A 12,888-nucleotide genomic window follows, 5' to 3' on the forward strand; every position below is an offset into this window, starting at 1 on the left:
TCGATTAGCGCAAATCCAAGCTCACTTTTGCTATTATCTTAGAATAGACAGAACAATTACCTTTAACAAAATATCAGCCTCGGGTGAGAATGTGGTACCGATAAAAACTCGGTAATAAAGTTCCTAAAAAGTACAAAGTGGGTCGCTCTAATTATATATAAAATAATATTATTACGCCTGTAGTTTATCATAAAGCAGGCCAAACTTCAGAATCATGTTAACACTATAAACGATATAAGTACGAACGGAATATTAACTCATAAGCTTTAAGATGAGCTATTGTGGTAAATGCAGAAAATGTAACTTGATTAGCGAATATGAATTTTTTGCCAAAAATCTCGATTACAGCCTCTTTAAAGTTAGGATAATATACAACTTATTGATGTGCAACGGAGAGAACATAAATCAGTACCTTCCAACATAATATCGTACATATATACTGAGAGAAGCCCAGGGCTAATTTGCAATATTTTAGACTGTTACAAGCACTTCTTACATTCAGCGTGTTATTTTCAGCATAAAAGACCTGGTATGGTAAGGCGCCAGAGAGGTACGATAAGAAAGTGCAAATTTCAAAATCCCACCAAAATTCTGAAAAGAGATGGCTGCTTAGTAATAACCCGCCGAAAATGCACTCTCGATCAAAACTGCCAATTTTTCATTCAAACGAGGCACTGTGTTTTTAATTTACAGTATGAAGATCAACGTTAAACAGAGAAATATTTTTACTGAAACTTTGATGTGTGTATTTCTACGTACTGTCACAGTGTCGTTTTGTTTAACGTTTGTCTTCATATCCAAAACATAAAGATGATAATGTGAGCAGTTTTTTCATATTTTGGGAAGCTTAAAATCCGTATTTTTGTGATAATCTAACAGGCACCCTTCATAGGACATTGAACTAACGAAGTCACTGTGGAGGACAGGCATCACCTCGAGGAAGAGTTCGAATCTTTGTGTCCTTTTTTGTTCTTTGGAAACACACTTTTGTGAGAGTAAAGATATAGGCCGCCTAGCATTAAATAAGTGTTAGAATGGCTAAATGTTGAGCTACGGTATATTGAGCTAGATCACGCATGATCTAGTAGCTAAATCATGCGTGAATCCTGGTTGAGAGCACATGTGGCCCTCTAGCTGGCCACAGACCCCCATTAATTTTCCATAAGCGACAATGTTAACGTTTAGCGCTGTAGCTCAGCCCCAAATATTCCGTGGCCAAGAAACTTTGGTGCATACCTGCCCTAGCCTGTGAGAAAGAAACCATTAAAATCTTGACATAGGTTGACCGTCACAATCTGGACCTTTCTATGCCGGCGGCTGGGAGGGGTGCCTAGCAACGCCAATATCCGCCCAAAGCTTATTCAATTTCCAGCATTTTGATACCAAGCATGCACCTGTACACCAAAAACGGCAAACTGGCAGCAAATAAAAAAAAAAGACTTTACACCCTAAACTACACAGATTTACCCTCCCGAAGTTGTAATGGGGGCCTGTGTCCAGCTACAGTGTATCATTAACATTAACATGCTATGCGTAGCGGAAGTATAAGGCTTAAAGTTAAATTTGTTGTATATTTATTCCGTTGGTACATACATGCATGCTCAAGGACTTTTCAGGCATATTTGTGGTGCAGTAATTTTGCCTATTCTAACATTGTTTAACACAAAAAAGACATTCCAATAAGACATTAGCAGGCTAATATTTTTCGATTCTTTGACATTTACATCGATTCAGTGCATGTTTTGAGCTTTATTAGTCGTATACTTGTCATATAATAGGAAAAGAAGAGAAGAGCAGAACAAAAAAGGAAGTAGCCTTACAAGTATCAGCAGCTGTCACTCACAACTGTAGTCAGTTTCGCTTCTTGAGGCGCACATTTTCTTGCACTGTGGCCGATTCCCCGCCGTACCATATCAGGTCCTTTCCTTTCGTGAAAATCAGCAATCATAAGACTTCTAACCTTCCTTTTCTGACGAACTTGAAGGCCATTTCCCAGAAATCCACGTGCAATGACAATTCTGTCAGTTATATTTATTAGAATAATAAGACTGTTGGTCTAATAACTTAAGCGGAAAAACCTCATTTCGTTTGCTGTAAACAATTGTCCACAGATCTTGGAAATAGCTTTTTGAGAGTTGCGAAGAAGTATAGAGGTGGAAATGACATGCCCCGAAATAAATAATACACCCTGAACCGCTTAGAACTGAAAGTACTTTTATTAACTTGGAATCGTCTTCAAGCACAATTTCGCAGTTGTATATAGTTTACATAGGCACAGTTAACCGCCAGCGTAAACTGCCTAGTTGTATACAAAGCTTCGTCGTTACAGCCCGTATAGGACAGCGGTATAACAGGATATATATACATATACGCACATCAACGGCTACGGGCCATGCACCAAAGAACTTTCCTTCCCTCACGTAGGGTTAACCAAGTTTGGGACAATTATCATCGCAGAAGTTTGTGAGGTCACTTTTCCACACACCTTTTACTTCCTGCATTCTTTAACACGATAACAAACTTTGTGTATCTCCCTGAAGGTATTCGCACATTCCTTCCGGAAGCGTTCGCTGAGAAAACTGTAGATAATCGGATTGACCGCATTGTTCAAGAAGAAAGACTTCGAGGCGATTTTGTAAAAGACCTCGCCTGTAACAGTCTCCAGTCTTTCACAGTAATTGTCCCTGGATCTGCAAACCATGATTGTGAGGTATGGCAGAAAACTAAGAATAAAAGCGATCGTTACTGAAAACAGTATCAGCGTCATTTTTCCTGTCTTTATTGTCGGCCGCACCGCCCGCACACTAATCACAGTGTCAGAACTGGCACGCCGACTTTGGTCGTCTTTGGATTTTGAAATTATCGCAGTCACACTGTTGCTGCTTATTTTACGATTCAGGGACTGTTTCTTGGAAAATAAATTTAAAATGGAATTTGGAGAAGCTGGAACCGGAAGTGCTTCGTAACTGCTGCTTGTGGAGCTGCGCGGAGAGTCTTGAACAGCTTCCGGTGAGTTGGGCCCACTATAAGCCAAATCTGGCCTCGTTTCAATAACTGTCATTTTGCGTTTCTTCCAAAGCTTCGTGCCAATGAGAACGTATAATACTGTGAGTATGGTAACACTTACAACAAACGCACAGACGAGACATATGTAGTAGAGGACAATGTAAACACTGCCCTTCATGTGATCGTCAGTAGAGCAGTCATACCCGCGCAAGTCACCAGGCAAGACGATTGTTTTTTTCCCGAATATGAGTAGCGCTGGCCAGGATAAACAAAAAGCACATGTAAAAGCGCTGCCGGTCAAAATCCTAGTCCTGTTCAATGGAAATTTTTGGAGAGGTCTACAGATCTTGAAATACCGAGCGAAGGCCACTTGAATTAATATGACTGCCGAGGCTATGCCAACGACAGACTCGAGAAACCTCAAGCACTTGCAGACCACAGGCGAGTCGAACATGTAGGGGTAGCATAAATCGGCAATCTCCGCCGGCATTCCGATCAGACAATTGGTCAAGTCGAGAAATACCAAGCACAGAATGAAAAAATGAGACGACCCCTTCTTCAGCCGGAAGTAGTACACATAGCCCACCATGATATTCCCCGCTGACCCGATAACCATGAGGAAAGCCAGGTATAAAATGGCCGGCAGGTACTGCCTCGCCTTGACGTCATTCAAACAGCGTAGAATCTCCACGTCTGACAAGTTTTCCTGTCGACTGTAGCAAGTCTCGTTCTGGAGCACATGATCATTTATCACTGACTGCGCCAAAGTTCCATTTAATGCAGATTGCATCTTTGATCGTTGCAGGACTCACACTTACGGCCGTTGAACTAGAGACGCGCATCCTTCTTCCATAGCTTCTGAAACACAAATTAAGTTGCAAACTTATTCAAACGCGTAAAAAAGGGGAAAATACAGTCATATACACACAAAAACACTAGTACAGAAAAAAAACAAACAAAAAGAAACACACACACCCACAAAAGCTCAACACGACATAAAACATGATGTAGCCTAAAGCCCAGTAACATTGCGGTTTTAATTAGCTGCAAAAATGTTATGCTCTTCAACGATATACCGGTATATATAGAGAGCCACTCCAAAGCTTGCAACCACACACACACAAAAAAACCCCCAGATGAACGCACTCGATAGCAGGTATCTACACTCTGAGTGACTTTGGGTTGAAAGATGACATTGTCAAGTAATCCGCATATCTATCTTCCCTGACAGAAGGTGTAGGTGTCTCCTTAAGTGTTAACTGGGTGCAAAAATTTACGTCAGAATTTCATGTTTTTTTTGTGCCCGCCTCTCCGCCATTATACTTAATGTCTCGCGTGTTGTAACGTTTGTGATAAGGAAGTGGTGAAAACAGTGGTATGTGGATGCTGAAAGTTTATTTATTCGATTGGTATGTGGCGTATATTTCACTTATACGATGACAGTCGAGTTAAAGGTTAAAAGAAATCGGACTGATGAAGTAAACCCTTCAAATGTCCCCCCAAACAATCACCGTCGCAGCCAAACCAGCAAGAACTGGATTTGAATCTATAAGCATTGGTCAGAGATCAACTGCAGCGAGAAGAACGCTTTAGATTACTGAGCCAACAAAGGCATCCTAAACCTCATTTACATCACAAGTCAAATAAGCAGAACTTACGCACATATCAAGTCTTGATCTGAGATTACTTAAAATTACTGAGATTACTTGTGCACACACTTTTATCAAAACAGACTCCTGTGGCAGTTGTTGCATGGAAACCAACGACTGAGGAGAATCAAGAGGTTCAGTAAATATTATATATAAGTGGTTTTCGAACTTAACCAAACGCTCCACAAAGGTAAGCTACATAAGTTTGTTCGTGAAACGAAAAACTGACAGACAGACAGCCGGATAGACAAACGGACGGACGGACTGGCCTATAGACAGACAGACAGACAGACAGACAAACGGACGGACGGACGGACGGACGGGCTAGCAGATAGACAGACAGACAGACAGCCAGACAGCCGGACGGACGAACGGACGGACGGACTGACTGGCAGATAGACAGACAGACAGACAGACAGACAGGACAGACTCAAACCCACGACCATCCGCAGGTTTGAATTAAGCCCTTATAGGCATTCAGAACAGGATGTTCCGCATCTTTTCGGCGCTTAACAATAAATATCCTGCACTGAAGTCAATTCTACATGTCAGATCTCACTTAAATGATGTATTGTTTGCGCATGTGCTATAGTATAGGATGATATAGGTCTGGGTTTAACATAGGGAATGATTTAAGGTTGTTAAGCAAATAAAGCCAACGTATACCTACGAACATGTATACTAACACAAAGTTCAATTTTTATTGTATGTTGTTGGTTTTCTTTTTCATTTTTTTTTTCATTACATGTACACGCCACTACAACCAGCCATGTCACGATGAACTGACTCCTTGCTTCTGGGTTTTTAAGCAGCGATTTACTGGACAATTATAAATAAAAAATATTAAAGTATTCATGGGCTGTACATTATATAAATTATATCACGAATGCTTGAGAGAAATTAAGCTGAAACTATCCCATACATCCTTCCGGTTAAAGTGGACGCGCTCCCATGCGGGTATTCATAACCATATAATGACCCTTAACTGCTCAGTGTTATACAGTTATGTTGTCTACATTAACTGCCAACCAGCACCGTTGAGAGAAAAAAAAAAAAAAGACCACCATTTTTAGCACTTAATCCACACGGGGGGTTATGGGCCGGTGCCAAGTCTCGTGACCTACAAGCCATATTTTGGCCACATGTTGACACTGAGCAATCCAGTTTTATAAAATAACATGTGTTTTAATGATATATATATATATATGCAAACATAAATGCATAACGAAGGGAGGTAACTGTGCATGCCTATACAGAACAGTGGCGACAATGTGACAGGTTAACGATGCACGCCCTTTCAAACATTTTAAGCTGAACCGGTGAGGTACTTGAGTATTCAAGGCTTCATCATGACTGCACTTGATCATGCTTATTTTCATTTTGCAAAGGAAAGTATCACTTATCACCGGGTGGGGTTGGGTGTGGTGGTTTGGGGTAAGTGCGAAAGATAGGTTAAGATTGGTATCGGAAAAGTGTAAACAAATCTTCCATAAATACGTAGATATATATTAAAATAATATACCGGTTTCAGATTGTTTTATGCCTACAGTCCAACATATGATTCCGAAGTTATAATTTGGACTAAAACAGTATACATTGGCCTTAGGGCTTGGAGGCGCTTCATGAACAGTAGTCACAAAAAGTTTTAGTTTTTTCATACGTTATCCTCTGGAAACATGTATGTAATCATGACTCAGAGAAACAGCTTATTCTCCTCACGTTTTAAATGCTAATAATCCCAATAGTTTACTCACCTCATTTTCTAATACCTATCATTTAGACAAGTCTTTATATTGTCTGCTTACCATTTGATTAAGGCAATTTATATACACATATAAATTGTATATATATTAACACATATATGAATCGTCTGGCTACAATATTTTACTAGTGAGATATACTGCTAAGAGCTTACCGTCACCAGCACATTCACTAAACATACATTAGTTAACTTAGATGAAAAATCAAATAGTATGCTTACAATTTTCTACCTGTGACATACACTGTTAGAATTGAGTTTACCGTTATCTGCATATTCACTAAACATACATAGTTAACTTACATAAAAATAGAAGCATACAGATTTTTCCAAACCAATAATCCACACGTACATGAATAGTCTGGCTACAATATTTTACTAGTGAGGTATACTGCTAAGAGCTTACCGTCACCAGCATATTTACTAAACATACATTAGTTAACTTACATAATAACTCATATAGTATAAACTTCTACAAACCAATAACCCATGCACTTATGTATAGCCTGCCTACAATGATCTACCTGTGACATTCATTGTTAAAATTCACTTTACCGCTATCTGTACATTCACTAGTCGTACACACAGTTGCCCTACATAATATGCCACATTGCGTACATAGACCAATACGGATTTTTCCAAGCCAATGATTCATGCACGTAATATATGTATATGCCCTTCTCCGAGGCACATTGTTAAAATTCACTTTGCCCTTACCTTTATATAGTCACAAATAGCAGTATAAATAGTTAACTTTTACATTACAGAGCGCATATAGTGATATACTTACTTGTATAGCACAGAAGTTTGGTGAAAAAGAGCACAGCTTCTGGAAACTGTGCGCTTGACGAATGTGTCAGGCCAATGGCTTGCTGCCTAGCTGGGCTTGCTGGCTTACTGGCTAGCTGGCCAATTGGCTGGTTGGTAGTAGCGCTGTTGTGTTGCACACGTACAGATCATCAAGTCGTTAAGTGACACTTTGTCAGACGTCTTGTTAGCTCACCCGTGCGTGGGTGCATAAAATAAAAAACAAAAAAACAAAAAAAAAACACACACATGTAAAGTAACCGCACTGGCTTTTCAAACTACGGTATCGTTGTGCGTGTGTTGATCTGTCTTACCGTAACGCCGTGTTTAACATAGAAATCCTAGACTTGTACCCTGCTTTGTGTTTGTCTGCCCTCTGTCAAGGATTATATGTCAGTCAGCGCTTCTAAGTAACTTGTAGATATCCTGGTAAGCTTTTCTCTACCACCCATATATACGTAACTTTTCTATATAGGCGGTAAACTTCAGCGTTGGCATCTACAGTCTTTGTCAGTGACTCTCTCTATGGGCACTGCTAGCCCCGTTTAAAACGGTATCCCCTCAGCAACAGCCAGAGACACCCCTCTCGCTAACCCACGTGTCGACGTTGTACCTACTGTTCTACGAATTCCTCACCGATGAACACAAAAGACCGAGTAATCAACGCACTCAGTGATTCGAGAGATGCGAGAGGTCGCCGAGCCATCACAATATACAGACAACAGAGAGGGAAATTGAGAACAGACTCTGCTCTCCCCTCATTCCAGTATAAACAAAGCCCCAACTCACGTACCACCCGTGTATCCGCACCCCGAATATCGGAAACCACTCCATCTGATATCCCCACAACTATGCCACCGGCTCTCACCAGGGGCTTCCGATCTAACATAACAAATGAAAAGCAACCCAGCACCCCAGGGTTGGTATATGAAGGACTCTTTCGCGGAAAGTAAAGGAAAACATCCCAAACACAAGGGCTGTAAATGTTATGCTTGAGTATCAATCTGGCAAGCAGGTTTAGATAACTCGCTGTATAACTTCGCCCTTCATGGCAAACAATAAATATGTTTTACGTGCTGTATGAACGTATCTTGATTACAGTTGTAACAAATTTTATTTCGTTTTTTATTTATTTTTTTTGTTGTTTAGCGCCATGCATATACTTGTTTAGAGGTTTTTTTCATGGTGGTCAAGGAAATTTGAATGCCCGGGTTAAACCACCCACCTTTGGCAAGTTACTGACAAACTTTCCTCGCGTTATACTTCATTGAAGTAATTTTATGTAGCCTACGTGATAACAGACTTCCTTTTCTTCACTTGACCATTGCTACCACATGTGAAAATCAATATATCAAATAACTATATAAACAAATTTTAATCATCACGCCCCAGTTCACTTGTTACAAGCATTTGAGGCAGAATATGTACAGGAACGAAAGACAAGCAGTAATGACATGCACGAATCGAGACCCCTAAAATTTAAGGTGCATGTAGTCAATATGTAATTAGTATTTTGTATTTGGATTTCCTGTATGTAGTTTTTCTTCTTACATCTGACGAGAAAATGTTCTCTAAGTGAGAGAATCAAGAAAAAATAAGCTTAATACAGGGGAAACGCAATCAAAACCATGACTAAAACAACATTTATTTGTTTATACATATGTCTAATAGCTATAATATTGATACTGCAACGCCCTCTCGTTTCTTTATTGACTGCATGTTTTACATATTAAACTTTTAAATTACTAATGCACGAATCAATAAGACTATTTGTTCATATGCCCTGCAGTGTTAATGGTATCACGTGTTCCCTTTCTTCAATAAATTAAATTGTAAACTTAAAGGGAATCTTTCTTAGGACTGGAGACGCAAAAAAAAAGAAACCTTTTTATTGTAGTTTAACGCCACGCATGCACAACTATTCTTAACTTATACGATTGCGGCCAGAAAAATAATATATGAATGCGTATATGTATGTCATTTCTGTAATTTTTTGTGGCTGTCGTTATGTATGACAAACCAGTAAAGAGGCCGCTCTATTTCTACTCCCACTCACTCATAACGGATAGTGCAGTAGGGAACAGGAAGTCGTTATAGAATGAGAAGAAAGCATCTCTTCTGACCTGGTAAAAATGTGATGATATTTGTAATATAATACAACCGGTAGATAAACACTACAGAGACACTGCCATTGAGCAGTCAAAGAGGAGAGACGGCACGAATGTCATACAAGAACCGGAACTATTACCAGCTGCTGGATCTCGCGTGGTATCCTGGGGTTTGTTCAACAGTAAAAGAACTAGTAGCGGGATTTTGAGTCTCAATTAACAGTATTGAGAGTATTAACAGCAATTAACAGTATTCTAACCGAATCATCACACTTTTAAAAGAAAATTCCTAAAGTGCAGATCTCCTGAAAGTCGTGAGCTTCGTCACTTCTATAGCTTTGTATCCCAATCTATAGTTACCACAGCAACTGCAGACTTGTACACATACGAGGCTACCATTAATCACCATCACCAAAAATCCATGAAAATTAAAACTGCATTTCCAAAACAAATGTAGTTGCAACCCTTTAAAGGATACGGACCAACAGGTAAATCTAACAACTTTTGTTTGTAACTCACACAACATTTTTCGCTGTTTCTCTGGTAACGTTTTGTGTTGTACCTCGGGTAACGTTTGGTACTGTAACGCAGATAACATTTGGTGTTGAAATTTGGACAAATGTTTGGTACGGTAACTCGGATAACGTTTGGTGTTGAAATTTGGACAATGTTTGGTACAGTAACTCGGCTAACGTTTGCTGCTGTAACCCGGATATCGTTTGGGACTGCAACTCGATGTCACCTGACTACATGATTCATTAACAATCCATTGGATTATACATGTATTTATTTATTCATTTGTTGCCTGGAGTAAACCATGCACCGATCTATATCAGACACATGTATGCATGCCAAACCCAAATTAAGAATTTCGTTGAATAAAACTTACCTATCATGCATGCTATACTCGAATACCATATTACACCTCAACATACACGCTATTTGGTCTTCCCGACAGAAAAAACAAATTGTTATTATGTTCTTGATGCCCATCAGCTATTCGCTTTCTCTTAAAGAATGGGATCAAAGCCATAGGGCTAGGTGGGTGTAAAAGGGCAGCTCTCCTGTGCGTTCTCGGTGAAAAAAATAGATCCATATCGTTTAAAATAAAATTTTGCTCTTATGGGCCTATGGCTCAAAAGTGCGCCCCGTATGTGAAATTCTTTATTTCTATTATTTATTTATTTGATTGGTATTTTAAGCTGTACTCATGAATGTTTCACTTATACAGCGGCGACCTAGGGAAACACACGACCACCCGCAGTTTGCTGCGGACCTTCCCACGTACGGGCGGAGAGGAAGCCAGCATGAGCTAGACTTGAACTTACAGCGACCGCATTGGCTCCTGGGTAGTTGCGCCGTGCTGGCGTGCTGATCCCCGCAATTATTTGATAGTGCTCCCGGCGATGCTGTAGTTAATCATTTAAAACATTTTATTTATATCGTAAAGATTACATTCTAAGCATGTGATTTTGGAATTATAACTAATTTTTGTTTACTTTGGCTGGATTTCAAATCATCTATTTTCTCCTTGTTCTGATTGATGATGTTATTATCGTGTCGAAAGGCAACAAACTCCTAGGTCCAAGATATTGCTGAAATACTCTTACTTTAAACCCTAATCATTCTTCCTTTTTCATATATGATGGCTATTAAAAGCAATCTCCTTGGAATGTTTAATTAACTCAATCTTTAACTTGTTCTGCTCTAATTAGGACTCATTCATCAAAGCAGTAGGTCGATTATGGAAAGGTTAATATAAAGAATGTTTTCGTAATATTTTTCCAAATATTCTGTACACAATGTCAGCTGGGATGTAAAGTTTGTTCATTCAACAGCTCGTTTAGGCTGTTCAGTTTGTTGAGAAGTTATAGGGCGTGTACAACGTGCACAAACTCAAAATGCAGCTAGTGACGCAGGCTAAATAAGAGTGTTCGATATTTCTCTCTTGCATTCACTGTTTTAAGCTAATAATGGAGAATGTTTGTATGTGCCCTACCCAATATAATTTAGCACATGCTTGTTATACATGATGTTCATGGCGATATACGAAGTGGTGGACGACTATTTTCTGAAATTTGCTAAGACTTTGTGGATTACTTTGGAACTCTTGCCTATAGGTGTGGAAGTTCGTGAAGTATTTTACTCGGTATTATCCTCGTATAATAACCTGACCTTAATGGTATATATAGGTCATATAATTTTAAAACACTGTGAATGTTAAAAGTTGGTTCAGGACAAACCTCACCTCCTCCTCCAAGATGAAGCCTGGTTTGATTCTCTTAGCAAATAGGGGCGTCTGTGGCTCAGTTGGTTAGCGCGCTAGCGCACCGTAATGACCCCGGAGCCTCTCACCGATGAGTTCAAGCCCAGTTCATGTTGGCCTCCTCTCCCGCCGTACTTGGGAGGGTCTGCTAGCAACCTGCAGATGGTCGTGCTGACCGCCGTCGTATAAGTGAAATATTCTTGAGTACGGCGTAAAACATTAATGAAATAAATAAATAAATCCTAGCAAACATAAGTCGCGAACTTCACATCTTTGTTATCAGATAGACTCGGGTTGACGTACCACTCTGACCATTATGAAGAAATTCCAGTTGAGAATCGGGATTTCGTATTTGTTCATGAACTGCATCCCAAACACGAATTTGTAGAAAACCGCCTGACGGGTTTTAACAAAGGGACAGTACTCTGGTAGACACTCATACAAGATCCACGGAGAACAGGGCCTAAGTAGTTATGTCCTAGTTGGCAATGGTTGAGAATCGTTTAATTGTAGATCGAAATAACCATCACGGACATCTTGCCCGAAAAATTTCATAATTTTTCCCCCAGACCTGTGATTGTTGAAATTGTCAGTTGTTCTCCATGTAAACAATCTGTTCCTTGATTAACTCCATATTTATCGTAAAAATTATATTTTGCTAACAACAATAGTGGGAAGTGAAATGAATAAATTCATTTAGCCATTTCATCGTGTGTTTACAAAAGTTACAAAATATACATGTTTTTATTACCCCAATCACGGAAGTTCAACAATTTATTTCATTACGACGAAAAGAAAAACCTTACAGTTGCTACAAAATATGCAGAATTGACATGCAAAAACGCCATATTCAAGCATGCTTCACTACACAGTTATGGAAATCGGCTAGCTCGGTGTAAACCACCGACCCACGGCAAGTCCCTGACGAACTTTCCCACATATGATGTAACGACATGGGTAATACTGACAGCAAACTTGAGACTGCGCAAGCGATCTAAGGATTGTCGTATTTCTTTATTTAATATATAGATACTTACATCCACAATTTGCGCTTAACAGCCAGGGGTAATGGACAGTTAACTTGTTATGTTATATGTTGCTATACGGGCATGTCCTGTACGACGGATTGGAAACTAGAGACCACGTGATCTCCTTTGTCACAAACGGCTAAGGGTGAAGAAAACGGTCCTCCAAACATTACTGCACAGAAAAATGCCTATTTCTGAGCGCTTTCAGCGATCCTGTATCCGTTGGATTTGTATAATTTCCAGCTTTTCGGATTGCCTATTTGTG

At 39.6% G+C, this 12,888-nt stretch overlaps 1 protein-coding gene across 1 annotated transcript; it reads right to left on the minus strand.

Annotated features, from left to right (window-relative positions):
- Positions 1–1,557: 1,557 nt before the first annotated feature.
- LOC135471485 (cholecystokinin receptor type A-like) lies at positions 1,558–3,833 on the minus strand. The gene has a single exon (XM_064750741.1). It carries the CDS (start codon positions 3,794–3,796, stop codon positions 2,489–2,491), a length of 1,308 nt encoding a protein of 435 aa, XP_064606811.1. The 5' UTR covers positions 3,797–3,833; the 3' UTR covers positions 1,558–2,488.
- Between the last annotated feature and the right edge of the window lie 9,055 nt (positions 3,834–12,888).

This window comes from Liolophura sinensis, chromosome 7 (assembly GCF_032854445.1).
Source record: "Liolophura sinensis isolate JHLJ2023 chromosome 7, CUHK_Ljap_v2, whole genome shotgun sequence".
Taxonomy (NCBI): domain Eukaryota; kingdom Metazoa; phylum Mollusca; class Polyplacophora; order Chitonida; family Chitonidae; genus Liolophura; species Liolophura sinensis.